General features: G+C 54.5%; 2 protein-coding genes across 6 annotated transcripts in view; one reads left to right on the top strand and one right to left on the bottom strand.

The window, feature by feature from the left end:
- Nucleotides 1–265: 265 nt before the first annotated feature.
- Insrr (insulin receptor related receptor) overlaps nucleotides 266–12,838 on the bottom strand; it is a 17,649-nt gene continuing 5,076 nt past the window's right edge. The window contains exons 3-22 of one of the 5 annotated variants that reach the window (XM_013158948.3): nucleotides 11,172–11,475; nucleotides 10,946–11,088; nucleotides 10,593–10,737; nucleotides 9,386–9,600; nucleotides 9,065–9,191; nucleotides 7,221–7,459; nucleotides 6,673–6,840; nucleotides 6,395–6,590; nucleotides 6,112–6,153; nucleotides 5,802–6,022; nucleotides 5,333–5,469; nucleotides 5,086–5,248; nucleotides 4,839–4,944; nucleotides 4,048–4,100; nucleotides 3,631–3,860; nucleotides 3,038–3,178; nucleotides 2,776–2,935; nucleotides 2,329–2,458; nucleotides 2,051–2,185; nucleotides 266–1,764 (exon numbers count right to left, since the gene is read on the bottom strand). In XM_013158948.3, the coding sequence (XP_013014402.1) occupies nucleotides 1,524–1,764; nucleotides 2,051–2,185; nucleotides 2,329–2,458; nucleotides 2,776–2,935; nucleotides 3,038–3,178; nucleotides 3,631–3,860; nucleotides 4,048–4,100; nucleotides 4,839–4,944; nucleotides 5,086–5,248; nucleotides 5,333–5,469; nucleotides 5,802–6,022; nucleotides 6,112–6,153; nucleotides 6,395–6,590; nucleotides 6,673–6,840; nucleotides 7,221–7,459; nucleotides 9,065–9,191; nucleotides 9,386–9,600; nucleotides 10,593–10,737; nucleotides 10,946–11,088; nucleotides 11,172–11,475 (3,296 nt within the window). In that variant the 3' untranslated portion in view covers nucleotides 266–1,523. Of the gene's footprint in view, nucleotides 1,765–2,050; nucleotides 2,186–2,324; nucleotides 2,459–2,775; nucleotides 2,936–3,037; nucleotides 3,179–3,630; nucleotides 3,861–4,047; nucleotides 4,101–4,838; nucleotides 4,945–5,085; nucleotides 5,249–5,332; nucleotides 5,470–5,801; nucleotides 6,023–6,111; nucleotides 6,154–6,394; nucleotides 6,591–6,672; nucleotides 6,841–7,220; nucleotides 7,460–9,064; nucleotides 9,192–9,385; nucleotides 9,601–10,592; nucleotides 10,738–10,945; nucleotides 11,089–11,171; nucleotides 11,476–12,838 lie in introns of those variants that run through there. The other 4 variants (XM_003475400.4, XM_063250364.1, XM_063250365.1 and 1 more) reach the window with 4 other exon arrangements.
- The window catches only part of Ntrk1 (neurotrophic receptor tyrosine kinase 1), a 26,121-nt gene continuing 22,673 nt past the window's right edge, over nucleotides 9,391–12,838 (top strand). The window contains exon 1 of the mRNA XM_063250367.1: nucleotides 9,391–9,528. The gene's annotated coding sequence lies outside the window, so the exon portion shown is untranslated. The remainder of the gene's footprint in view (nucleotides 9,529–12,838) is intronic.

Genomic DNA, 12,838 nt, shown 5'->3' with positions numbered 1-12,838 from the left:
GCAAGACACTGACCTTAGGCCTCGCCCAGATTCATGTCCCATTCCCTCAGGCCCTGCCTGATAACGCTATGGCATGTAGGTCAGCTGCTGCAGTATGCAAGGTGCTCAGTGCATGTGGCAGTGGGTGATAGGCAGCTTAGATGCTGTAGCCCCAAAAACCTGGATGCAGGAAACTAAAGAGCCCTGGAGGGCCAAGTGTAGCTAATGGGTGTCACACATTTTGAGGCCTTAGGTTTAATTCCAGCATGAGGACAAAAAAAAAAAAAAAAAAAAAAGTCCTGAGCTGTGACCAGCCTTTCTGCTTCTCCCCTCCACCTGCACCTGCAGGTCCCCTGGCACTGACATAGAAGCCTAGAAAACCTGGTTTCCTAGGGCAGTGACAACATGTCAGTCTGCTTGAGAGACATTCTGAGCCTCCAGCTGACTGGAATAATCACAAAGAGACACATTCTGCTCTGGAGAGTGTCCCTAGCCTGGGCAGGAGGAGATCTGACGTGACAGGTGATGTCATATGAACCCTTCCCAACTCCACATTTTGCTCTGTGGATTTCACAGGAGGAAATGCCTGCCCAGTGGCCAGAAACAGCAAAGGACAAAATAAAGATGAGATATAGGTGACCAGTTGACTCTGGCCAGATATAGTTTCCCTGCTGGGTTCAGCCACTTCTGGCCGTGTGCAGGGATTACTGCAAGACTGGTGTCTCACTGCCATGGCAACCCTGGCTGCTCGGTCCTCATGGATGTGGTGCTTGACAGCAGCGTATTTATCCTGTATCACCGCCTTAGGGTCACCACCTCAAGTCCCAAAGGAGGGAAAAAGGAAGTTCATATGGTCTTAACGCCATACAGATGGAGAGATAATGGGCTGCCCAAGACCAGGGTACCCAGAGGCCTCGGCATTTATTTTGCCTTCTCCAGTCTTCTTTTGAGAGGCAGGGGGTGGGGGTGGTAGTGGGCGAGGGGAGGGAGAAAGACAAGGCTCTTAAATTCCTTAACGATCCAAGGCTGTTAATGAGGGGAGACTGGGAAAAGGGAAGAATGATTACCAAGGGATGCTGCCGGGAGGAGAGAGGAGGAGCACCAAGCACAGGATCCTTGATTGGGGCAAATGGAGAGGGAGGGGTGAGCACAGGCTCCCAACTTGCAGTGTGTAGGGCAGAGGGGAGGAGGTGACCAAGGTGGACAGGAAATGATGTGGACACTCATCCCTGGGATCTGTACCCAGACAGAGAGACCTCCTAGTTTGGCTCAGTTCTCTCATCTTTTTTGAAGTATGTTGACGGCCCCAGATGTGCACAGGAGATCCAAAGCCGGCGGTAGGCTCTCTAGGGGCAGTAAACGCCTGTCCGTTGTCTAGTGACTTTGCCTGTGCTGGCTCACCTGCTTCCTTGGCGTGGAGTCTGAGCTGCCCCCACCCCAGCCTCTGTCACACTCTTAGCCACCCCATTCCCCGTCTGAGCTGGAAAGCTTGTTCCCTTTGTCTATGCCCATGGGAGGCCAGGCAGTGGGGAAGTGAGTATCCCTCAGTGCTCCGGACCCCCATTTTGCAGGCTGCAGTCTGAAGCCCCTTTTGAAGTTGGAGGGGAGCTGGACTCTGCATCAGTGGTGGGCTGGAGGCCACAGCCTCCCTGGCACTCTGGACTGTGGTAGAAGGAAAGGAGACGGAAAGAGGGCCGCAGCTCTTTCTGTATGCTGTTCAGGATTTGCGTGAAGGTAGGGCGCAGACGAGGATTCTGTTGCCAGCAGCTGCTCATCAGCTCCTGCCTGGTAAGTGTGAGGGCAGCATCAGAGGGGACCCATGGCCCAAGCCACACCACCTTGTCCTGCACTGGAAGGATCAGTAGGAGTAGGGGATCCTGGGGCATGATGTCTGAGAGTGCCTCAGGGGAGTCAATGGGAACACAGTGGTAGTTCAGCTATGGAGGGCTCATGGCTGGGGACCGGGGATACAGAAACCTCAGAGGATGGACCAGAACATAGGGTCCATGGTCTATGGTCCATAGGGTCTATGGTCAGAGAAGGGCTAAGGGAGGGAATTGGAATGACTCACAGCTGATGAGGACAGTCCTCTAGCTCCTCCAGGACTCCACCATCCATGACAAACTTGAGCACTTGCTCATTGGACAGGCCCTGATAGGGTTGTTCAGCCAGGGTCACAATCTCCCAGAGCACCACGCCAAAGGACCTGGAGGACACGAGGACATGAAGGAAGGCCTTAATCTAGCACCAGCAGACCACTCAGCACATCCCAAGGAAGGAGAGTGGCCCAGGCCTTCCCCTAGACGCCACCTCCATATCCCCTCAGCCCTCTGGTTCCACAGGCCCTACCAGACATCTGAGTGGGTGGTGAAGATTCCATCTTTGAGGGACTCAGGAGCCATCCAGCGCACGGGCAGCAGTCCCTTCCCACCCTTTCGGTAATAGTCTGTCTCATACACATCCCGAGTCATCCCAAAGTCTGAAAGGTGACAGTGGAAGGGTTATGGGAATCCCCCATCAGACTCTGCCCCGAGCGCCTCTGCCAATCCCTTCTACTTTTACAGTCTCCAAGAATCCTGGAACATGAAGGCTGAAAGGACTTCCATCCAAATTCCTCTGCCTTGGACAAGAGGAATGAGATCTGGGTGGGTGACATGCCAAAGCTCTTACAGGGTACCCAGAAGCTGCAGGCCAGGCCTACGCCTCTGTATCTAGCTAAGGGAATCTCTACTCTTCAGGCTGCTCTCATCTGCCTGGCATCCTCTGTATTCCCAACCTGCCTAGGACCCTCTGTACCCCCAATCTTGACAGTGAAGTCCTGGGACACCATGCAGTTGCGGGCTGCCAGGTCACGGTGCACAAACTTGTTGGCGGCTAGATAGGCCATACCGTCTGCGATCTCACCAGCCATCTGTATCATGTCCCCTAGTGCTGGCCGTGGGATCCCAGGGTTATTCTAGAGCCAAGAGAAGGGCTGGTGAAGAAGCCTCTTTGTCCCAACCCAAGAATAGCCCTCTCACCCACAGCATGCTCAAGTCTTTTCATCAAACTCTCCAACCTCCTGGCCAGGGGTCTTCTTGATCCCCACCTCTGCCTCAGGCCGTAAAGATCTAAGGTGGCTCTTAAGATCCCCACGGGTCATTAATTCCATGATGACCAGAGTTGGTTGGCCCTGAGACACCACGCCCAGGAGACGCACCTGGGATGGACGACACAGAATTTGGTTTCAGTTGCACTCATCCCCCTTCAACCTACCTGGCTCAAACTGTGACCCACTATGACCACAGTATGATCGCACACCAACCTGATCCTAACCCCAACCATGACTATAACACGAATCACGACTGGCGGACCCAACCCCAGTGCATAAACTGGGCCACATCTATCATCGCAACCATGACTGACGTTGACCCCTCTGGACACACTCAGTATGATCCCCAATCATGACCAATCTCAGCTCTAGCCATGAACCTATCATGGTCCTATCACAAACCTGTTTAACCCCAGCCATGGCTTCTGTCCCATTAGAATCCTAGTCACAGTCACAACCCTGACTTTGGTGATGTCCTGCTCTCCTCACTGACCCTTTCCTTCTTACTTCATGATTTGTATCCTAATTCTGACCCTGACATTGTCTACACACTTCCTTACCACATGGTGACACTGGAATGCCTTCATGACAGATGCTTCCTTGAGGAATTCAATGCGTTCCCGAGGGCTGGCCAGCTCATTCACTGTCTTCAGGGCCACAGGCGTGGATTCCTCTCCAGCTTCAAGTCCTTTTGCCACACCCTCATAGACCATTCCAAAAGAGCCCTGGCCCAGCTCCCGGATTATGGAGATCTGCTCCCGGGGCACCTCCCATTCATCAGGGATGTACACTGGGAAGAGGTGGGGGGTCACAAGCTGGGAGCTGCTTTGTCTGTCACTCCTCCACCCCTCCTGGCCTCTACTTCTGAAGCATTCTGGTCGTAAGGCCATCTCTTCAGAAAGATCCCCTAGAAGTTGGCCTTTCCTCCTTTCTTTTCTCCCTTCCCACATTCCCTGTCCACCCATCCCCAGACCTACTGTCAGAGGCGCTGAGGTACTCCGGGTTCACAGAGGTATATAGGGTGCCATTTCTGCAACAGGGGTAAAGGGTCAGGCTGTAAGGGTCCTCAGGAAGGAATGAGCAATGCCAGAGGATGAGGAAGAGGGATATGTTGAGGAGAGGGTTATTGACCACCCCCTAGAACTCCTAATAATTTCCCAGGTACTTATGATCCCATCCTGGGAGGTAACAGGCAGGGTACAGGTAGACACAGAAGTAGGTCTCTTGCCCCCTCCGGTTGTCTTCAGAATCCAGTTAATCAAAGTGATGGCCCACTTTTCTCTTGCTTTCAGTCCCACAGAAATCTAGTATCAAGTGTCCTAGGACACATCTTGAGGTCTCTTGCTTCATCCCTTGCATGGCAGGATGTTTTGTTATTTCTCAGCTTGAGCAAAGCTTGGCAACTGAAAGTCCCAGTGTACCCAGACTAAGAAGTTTCATGGGGATACAGGACTTGTTTTGCTAAAAGCTAGGCCATCTCTCTCTTTTTTTTTTTTTTTTTTGAGCTGGGTATCAAACTCACAACCTCGCATTTGCCAAGCAGGCACTTACACCACTGAGCTAAATCCCCAGCTCTGCAAGCTAGGCCATCTCAAGCTAAGCAGGATGAGAGGTCACCCTAATGGAGAGGTGTGCCTCCCCTTGCTCTCTAAGGGAAGAGCCACTGACTCTGAGGAAGTTCTTTCTGCTGCCTGATCTATAGCTCTCTCACTGCACGGACAGGTGAAGACTCCAAGTGACACAAGTGGGATCCAGGGCTTGTCATCACCTCTTTCTGCTGTAGAAGAAACCAAGGGCAGCAAGAATGATGAGCAGCATGAGCCCCGCAGGGGTGACAGTGAGGAGGATGTGCAGGCCCCCAGAGTCTTCTTCTTCTGATGGTTAGAGAAGACAGAAGGTAAGGCCAAAGACTGACATGAGAAGAAGTGCCTCTTTCTAAACACTGGGAGATGCAGACAGGAGGGATGTGGTGGAGGGATCTCTGGTGGGCTATTTGGAAATGCAAATCTGCGTACCTGGGCCAGGGATGTAGAAGGCCACACTGTCTGTCCAAGAGCCATTGCCAGCCAGTGAGGTGGCCCGAACCCGAGCCGAGTAGTTTCCAGGGGGTAGCAGGGCCAACTGGACCCCACCAACTTTAGCATATCTCAGACGGGATACACACAACACCGTGGCCTCCTGAAGGTAGCACAGAAGATCTGGTTGGGAACCGGGCAGAGGACAAAACAGGGCTAGGATAAGGGGGTGCCCTATGGTGCTTACCTCTCCCAAGCGGCGGTACTTGATTTCATACTTGAGGATGAGTCCGTTGGGGTCAGGTGGCTCAAACCAACGCAAGAGGACACTGCTCTTGCTGGCCGCCTCCCAGGAGAGTTTGCCTGGAATATCATCGGCCTCTCCTGCAGGAAGGGGGCATCTGGGAAGCATGCCACAAGTGTTTCCTTTCTCGAGGATTCGAACCCAAACTCTGGGATTATGGGAAAGGGAGAGGTGGCAGAGGAAGGTCTGTGTTTGGGTCTCGCAGGCCCGCTCCACCCACAGGCACGCCCCTCAGAGGCCACGCCCTCTGGGCCCAACCCGCGGGTGCGCACCGCAATTCACGGGTGGTGATGGCGCCGTGCAGAAAGTTTTCAAACTTTTTTTGGAATGAGGTCAGATCAGCTAGCTAGGGCATTGACTGGAGAGGGTCCTTGGGATCAATGGTGGCTCAGAAAGTGTGGGGGCCACCTACTGCGGGGCATGGTGCGCGCGAAGACGAAGGTGGCTGCACTGCAGCCTACGATGTGAGCTGCGTGGTTGCAAGCGTGAATGTCGATCCGGTATTCCGTGAAGTGGCGCAAGCCGCCCAGCACTGCTCGCTCTCGAGGGACTTTGTCCTCCTGAATCTCAAAATCCGAGCTGTTGCCCCCTGGTCTGGGGCTTCCGATAGCCCGGCGGTGCCGCCCTGCGTCCCTGAGGAGGCCGCAAGTCAGGAGTCTAGGTCTGGTCGCCGAGCCCCGCCTCTCGATGCCCAGACCTCTCCTACCCGACTCCCGGCTCACCTCTGGAGGTTCCTGTGGATGGACGTCACCTTCCATGGGGGTCTGGGGAGGCCAGGGAGGCCCTATCAGTCCCAACTGGAACGCGCCCCCAGCTCTCCGCGGCCAAGCCCCACCTCCAAGCCCGCCCACAGCCCTGGCCCCATCTGCACAGACCCACTCCCTCGGGGGTCTCTCCCGCAGGACCGTCCAGGGCAGACCCCTACTTCCAGGGCCCGGTCTGTAGAGACCCACCCCTCGCTAGACCCGCCCACAGAACCCGTCCCGATCACGTGCCCGGCCGCACTTGGGGATGGTGATGGCGTTGTGCAGAAAATTTTCAAACTTTTTCTGGAAGGAGGCCTCTTGCGCCTCCAGCGCGGGCAGGACCTGCCCAGGAGGGGCGTGCTGGCAGGGACAGCAGCCTAGCTCGAGCTCAGCCTCCAGGTCCCCATCTTCGCGGTCGAAACGCGGGTCGTGGTTGCTGGTGGGCAGCCGCAAGCCTGGCCAGCAGAGGAGGTTGTTCAGAGTTTGGGCTGCTTGCCCTCCCTGCTCCTTCCTGCTGCGCGCCCCCACACTGCGCACCGCGGTGGCAGTAGTCGTTGAGGTAGAGGTCGCCGTCCTCTGCCAGTCGCTGCCAAAGCACCAGGTAGTAGGTGATGTTTCCGTTACGCTGGGTGGGTGGCTTCCAGCGCACGAGGAGGTGGGAGGAGGAGTTTGAACTGGAGATGACATCTTGGGGCACGGTAGGCGCTAGGCATGTGAAGGGAGAACAAATTAGGGCGTGGGTTTCCCTCTGAAGGTTGTCTGGTAATAAGCCACTTACTCGCGTACACCTGCGATTCTCCCTAGGAATAGGTGACCTTCCACCTCCCTTCCTAGAAATCCAGCATTCTCTTCTCTCCTCCAAAGGCCCTCAAGTTCACTTGGCTATTCATCAAACTGGCCCAACCTCATTTGTCTAGGACTTAGGCAAATGCCTTCCCGCAGTTTTTATGGGACAAAAGCCTCTGATCTCCCAGCCTCTGTGGCCAGGCATGTAGAGTTTCCCATTCTGTTTCTGATGCCAGGACCCCCACCCCCATTCTCATTAGGAGGCCATCATCTAGCTCTGGCTCTGTCCAAACGCCTACCTGCAGGCAGGGTCCAGAGGTAGACAATGGGACTCTGGGCCCCTTGATGGGGACTGTCCTCAGCAGTGGTCAGTGTGATGGCCCGCACAAACACTGCATACTGTGTCCAGGGCTTGAGGGGTGCCAGGATTACCCCAGGCTCCTGGGTGCGGCTCAGGGGCAGCTCCACATCCAGCAGGTTCCAGCTCTGGCTTCCACAGGCATCTGGACCCACATGCTCCGTGGCATTCTGGAATGGGCTGAACACCCCATCCCCAGGACTGTGACCCATCTCCAGTCTCTATTACCTACCACCTCTCCAAATCACCACAGGACTGTGATCATCATTCTTCCACTATGCATGAGGGCAGAGCAACAATTTTAGCCACCTGATAAACCCTGTGAACCCTGTAATAATCTCTCCAGTCAAATTTATGATGAAATATCTTCTTATCTTTAGCAGGAAATATGAATGAATATAAAAAAATTAATTGCATTACATAAGTAAAACTGGAAGATGAATTCTGGGTCCTCTTTCTAAGAACTGCAAGCAAAGAAGTTATCCCAATCCCTACCCTCCAAATGGGACTACCTGGAACTAGAATCAGGTGACTAGTCTCCTAGGACCATGCCTTAAATTAGGCCCATGCATGGACTCTGAAGGCCTGTAAATCCCGAGACTACAGGTGCAGTTTATCCCAGCTAAATATGTCTGTCCTTGGTGGGATCTTCAAGTAGGACAGTCCAGGCGCAGGTGTGTAGGTACAGAAGTCTTGGAGGATATAACACAATGAGTGGGTCTGTGCCTGCTTTGAGCCAGGAGCTACAGTATGTGCTCAAGAGAGAGTAAGCCATGGCCTGTGGCACAGGAAGGATGCTAGGGGAACTTGTAAAGGATCCTCAAGATTCACTGTCCTGAGAGCTCAGAGGCAGCTGGCGACAATCATGCAGATTGTGAGCTGCATGTGCTGGAGGCAGAGAGAGAGGCATTCACACTGTTGTCCATGTGAGTGTTCCTTAAAGTATGGACCATGAGCCCCAGCTTGTTAGAAAGGCAGAGTTGCAGGCCTCCCTGGAGACTAACCACATCAGAGTCTGGAGGGTCCAGCCCAGCTCGCTGAGCTGGACACAGTCAATTACCACCTAGGCCCACAAGAGCCTTGCCCCTTTGAGCAGGCCTCCTCTCTACTGATGCCTCTCCCTCCTCCTAGCCCTGGTTCTGAGCTAGTGACCAACTAAGATTCCCAGTTTTAGTCACAAACAATGCTTCCAACCCATTGGCCCTCTTCTATCTGACACCGAGCGTGCTCTTAACTCCTGTCCTCCTCGTCTGCCACCCAAATCCCTCTCTCCCTTTAAGGAGTGCTCCAAGATTCCTCACCTTATGTTCAAGAAGTCTTTAACCAGTATTCTAACCACTATTCCCCCTACTCGGGTCAGTCCACCCTTCCCAAAGACAGAGCACTAGTCCCTGGTGGGCCCTGCTCCCTCCCTTCCTCAGGCTTTAATGAAATGCTGGCAGAGCTGCTCACAAAACTGGCCAAATTAGTGGGCACTCCCCAAACCGCTGCTGAGACAGAACCATGTGGTCACCATGGAACATTAACATAGTGAATTGAAGTTTAATTACTTAAGCTTTCTCAGCAGGACTATCTTGCTCTCAGAAGCCTTGACCTCTCCACTTCACTTGGTGAGGGGAAACTGAGGCACAGAAAGACGAAGAAGATGAGAGAAAGCCAGACCGGGACCCTAGAATGGAATGTGACTAGGAGATCCTAAAATCCTGGCTTTCCATAGCCACGCTGGGCGCCTGCCCTGCTTCCCGCTCTGTCCCAGCTCTCTAGAGGGTCCCTGCCCCTACTCACGACTCCTTGTAGTACACGATGAAGCTGAGCAGGTCGCGGGCCTCTAGTGGCTCGTAGCGCTCCCAGCGTAGCAGAATGCGGTCGGCCTCTGTCACGTTGGACACGAAGCGGAGGGTGCGCGTCTGGCCTGGGCGGGGCGAGCGATAACATCTGCTTCCAACGAGCCCATGTTGAACCCGTGTATCCCAGAGGGTTGTACCCTTGGGCCCCTCCCGCCGGTGTTGGAGGCGCGCGGCGCATTCCTGGGCGCAGAAGTCCGAGCCCGAAGCTGGGTGTGCAGGGGTCCCAGCGAGGGCGTCCTGGCTCTGGGAAGAGGCTCACAAGCTGCGCGGTCTCCGTTGGTGCGCGGGTTGATCTCTGCCTTGTTCTGCCGCCCTCGAGTGCCAGTCACCTCCTCCAAACGATAGATGTGCTCCAAGCAGAGACGCGGATTGAAGGCGAAGTAGATCTTGCCCACGGGAATGGTTAGTCCCGCGGACACCCAGGGCCCCAGCTGTTGCAGGTTCTGGTTGTCCAGCACGTACAGCGTGTAGTTCCTAGGGGAGGCCAGGGGACCTTGCGCTGCGGGGAAGGTGGGCAGAGCTCCGGGGAGGGCGAGGTAGGGTATGGGAAACCGTGACTTTGGGCTCCTGCCGCCGAGGGTCTGTGCAGGGCACAGGGAGGGCCACTCCGCAGCCACTCACACCTCGCACGCGGGGGTGGGGCTCGGGCACACCTGCCTCCTGCCACTGACCAGATGCGTGATGCCCAGCAAGCTACCCAGCTTCTCTTGTTAGCGAAAGGAGTGAACAGCTTCCTCGATTCCTTCCTTCATCTCACTTTTACGAGCACATGCTATGTATATGCCAGACTCTGCTGGCTTTGGGGACACTGGGAGGGCTGACACTCATCCTTGGGCACTGCCTCTCCAGCTGGGGCAGGCACCCCAGGGGGACATGACAATGTGCTGGGTGGAAGAGCAGAAAAGCCACAGGAGATCCCTTCATCCAGTGCAATTTAAAATCTTTTTAAAAATGTTTTTAAAATATCAGCTATATGGGGTAGACCTGGCCTTGTGGACAGCAGGAACAGGTTTCAAACCTCCTACTCTGGAATGGAGTGGACCAGATAATAACAATTAAAGCCAATTTTTAGAGTTACTTATAGCTATGACACACTTGGGAGATGGAGGCAGGAGGATTGGTTTGAGTTTGAGGCCAGCACGGGCTACATAGTGAATACAAGGCCAGTGTGAACTGCATAGCAAGGCCGTGTCTCAGAAAAAATACCCAATTTTTTTCATTGTATATACTGTGTTCCACACACTAAGTGTTTTAAACGTAATGAGTTATGTAATATTCACAAGATCCCCAAGTAACGATGAAAGAGGCCCATTTTACAGACGAAAAACTGAGGACCAAAGAATCCATCCAGAGTAACAGGGCTAGTAAGTAGCAGAACTGATTTCAGAGCCCCTTCTTTTTACTATTGTTCTGGGGAGTGTAATGGTGAAGAGGCCCTAGTCAGAAGTCTGATGCTAATCACTTACCCATCCACCATGGTGTCCCCTCGGATTAATTTGAGGTTCTTGAAAAAGCTCAGGGACACGAGGGCAAAGGAGTGCTTGATTTTGAGGAAGCCAGTGATGGTCTCCACCAGTCCCAGGCTGCGCTGCAGCTCTGGCTCCAGGTTGTCTGAGGATGAAGAAGACAAAAGTGGAGTAGAAGCAGGAGAGGTGCTCTTAGGGCAGGAGGGTAGCTGGATGCAAGCTGAGGGAGAGGCGCTATGGGAGGTGGTCGTCGCTCGGAGTGCGGCGGGAGGGGCGTGGCCGGGAGAAGGCGTGGTTAGGGTGTGGCTTGAGGGTGTGGCTCGAGGGAGGGCGTGCCGGGAGGGGTTACTGACAGCCCCGGCGAAGGTTGAGGATGAGGCTCCCCTCCACGTGGGTGCAGCCCACCAGATCCTGTGCCGCCTGGACGGAGTCTATGGTCTTGGTGCCTACCTTGCATTCTTTGGGGCACAGTCCCTCGCACTTGTGGCAGAATATGCTGGCAGGGCAAGCAGACACTGTGAGCTTTGAATATGTGTGGCCTCCTCACAGCCCCGAGGTCCCCACTCATCCTATGCTTACCTGCTGCCATTTCGGGTGAAGCCTGGAGGGCACTGGGCCAAGCATTTGCCCTGGTGGATACCAAAGGTGGAGGCGCGGCCAGGCACAGAGCGCAGGTTGGCACAGCTCTCGGCTGTGACGCAACGCCAAGACTCATGCTCGTAGGTGCCTAGAGGGCAGGCCCGGTGGCAGGCGCTCTGGTAGTAAAAGTGGCGGCAGGCTACGCAGGCACGAGGGTCTTCGGGCTGGCTGCAGCCCCCTAGACACTCGGTGTGGCAGCACTCGCCGCTAATCGTGCAGGCCAGCCCTTGGGGGCAGGGACACACTGTGGGCACAATGCTGTGTTAGATCCCTTCACATCCCTCAGCCCTGACACCCACCCCTCCGGGGAGGATGCTGTCAGTCTGTGCCCACATCCCTTCAACTCAGATGGCACAGGTGGCTGATGGGACCTGAGGGATTCTTGAGGACCAGGCTTCCCTACTCTCACAGTGCCTAACAGGGTGGTGATGGCTGTGTGAGGAGTGGGGCAGAGAGGTGAGCTTGGCAGTCAGGGTTACTGCTGATTTGGTGCTCACATCATTGTTGCGGGGAGACCGGTGTCAGTGTGGTCTCACTACATCCCTACACATACTGCCTCCCTCCCAGCTCCCTTCCCTGGGCAAAGAGGGGCACCCAGCAGCAGAGCATGGGTCTGGGGCTAGGGGTTCAATAGGCTGGAAACAGTGGCAGCTGGAAGCCTGGGAGCTGTGTGGAGGGTGGGGTCAGGAGGGCCTGTTGACAGTGTACACAGGGTGGACTGCAGCAGCTGTGTTTACAGCCAACAGGGAGGCACGCTGGGATGGGCTCTGGATACAGCAGGGATCTGATTACTCTCTCTCCTGCCTCAATGCTGAGGCAGTGGAGGTGACAGGAGCTGACCTCTAAGAGCAGTGTGGAAAGGACTCCCAGACTGGGGACCCCAGATCTACTCCCAGCTTCTGAAAGATCTTCCTTCTCTCCCTGAAACTTTCACCTGCTCCAGCCATCACTGCCTCCCCTCTCCCTTCCTCAGCTTCCATGAATCTCATTTCCCAAAGATCCGGCTCACTGTCTGCCCTTACCTGTCCAGCTCTCCATCCATCACCTCCTCCTTTCTTCCCATACTTGGTGCCCCATCGCCTCATGGCAGTACTGCCAGCTCACCCTTTCCACCTTGCCAAGTGGCTTTTATGGGGAACAGAACCACTGCCATGGCCCTGGCTGTTGTGATGCTCTGTAAAATAACTCGTCCCTCATAACAACCTTATGGGCATTTTAAGAGCAGGAAACTGCTCTGAGCTAAATGAAAACAACCAATAAGCATGGAGCTGAAACTTGAACGCAGACTGCCTAGCTCTGAATTTAGTCAGTGCTCCATACGTTTTGTGCCATTTCCTGTTCATTTGTGCCTACTTTTTTCTGCATGCCTTTTACCCCCTGGCTACCTGATGCTTCTTGTACCTACTCTTTGACTGCCTTATGCTATGTCAGTTACTAAATTTTTCTGAGCCTCGGATTCCTTTTCTACAGCAGTACCTATCTCATTGGATAAGGGAGTATTTACAAAACAGTGATAGTAAAGGACTGACCCATGCCTTCCTGTGGCAGCCTAGCCCCACCAGGCCCTGGTTCCCCATTCCCCTGTCACTTTCTGTGCCAGCGCCCAC

This window comes from Cavia porcellus, unplaced genomic scaffold, assembly GCF_034190915.1.
Source record: "Cavia porcellus strain 051 isolate PalLab524CR breed Dunkin Hartley unplaced genomic scaffold, mCavPor4.1 scaffold_6, whole genome shotgun sequence".
NCBI classification, from domain to species: Eukaryota; Metazoa; Chordata; class Mammalia; order Rodentia; family Caviidae; genus Cavia; species Cavia porcellus.
The sequence above is the reverse complement of the archived record's forward strand: the minus strand, read 5'-3'. Positions and strand labels throughout refer to the sequence as shown.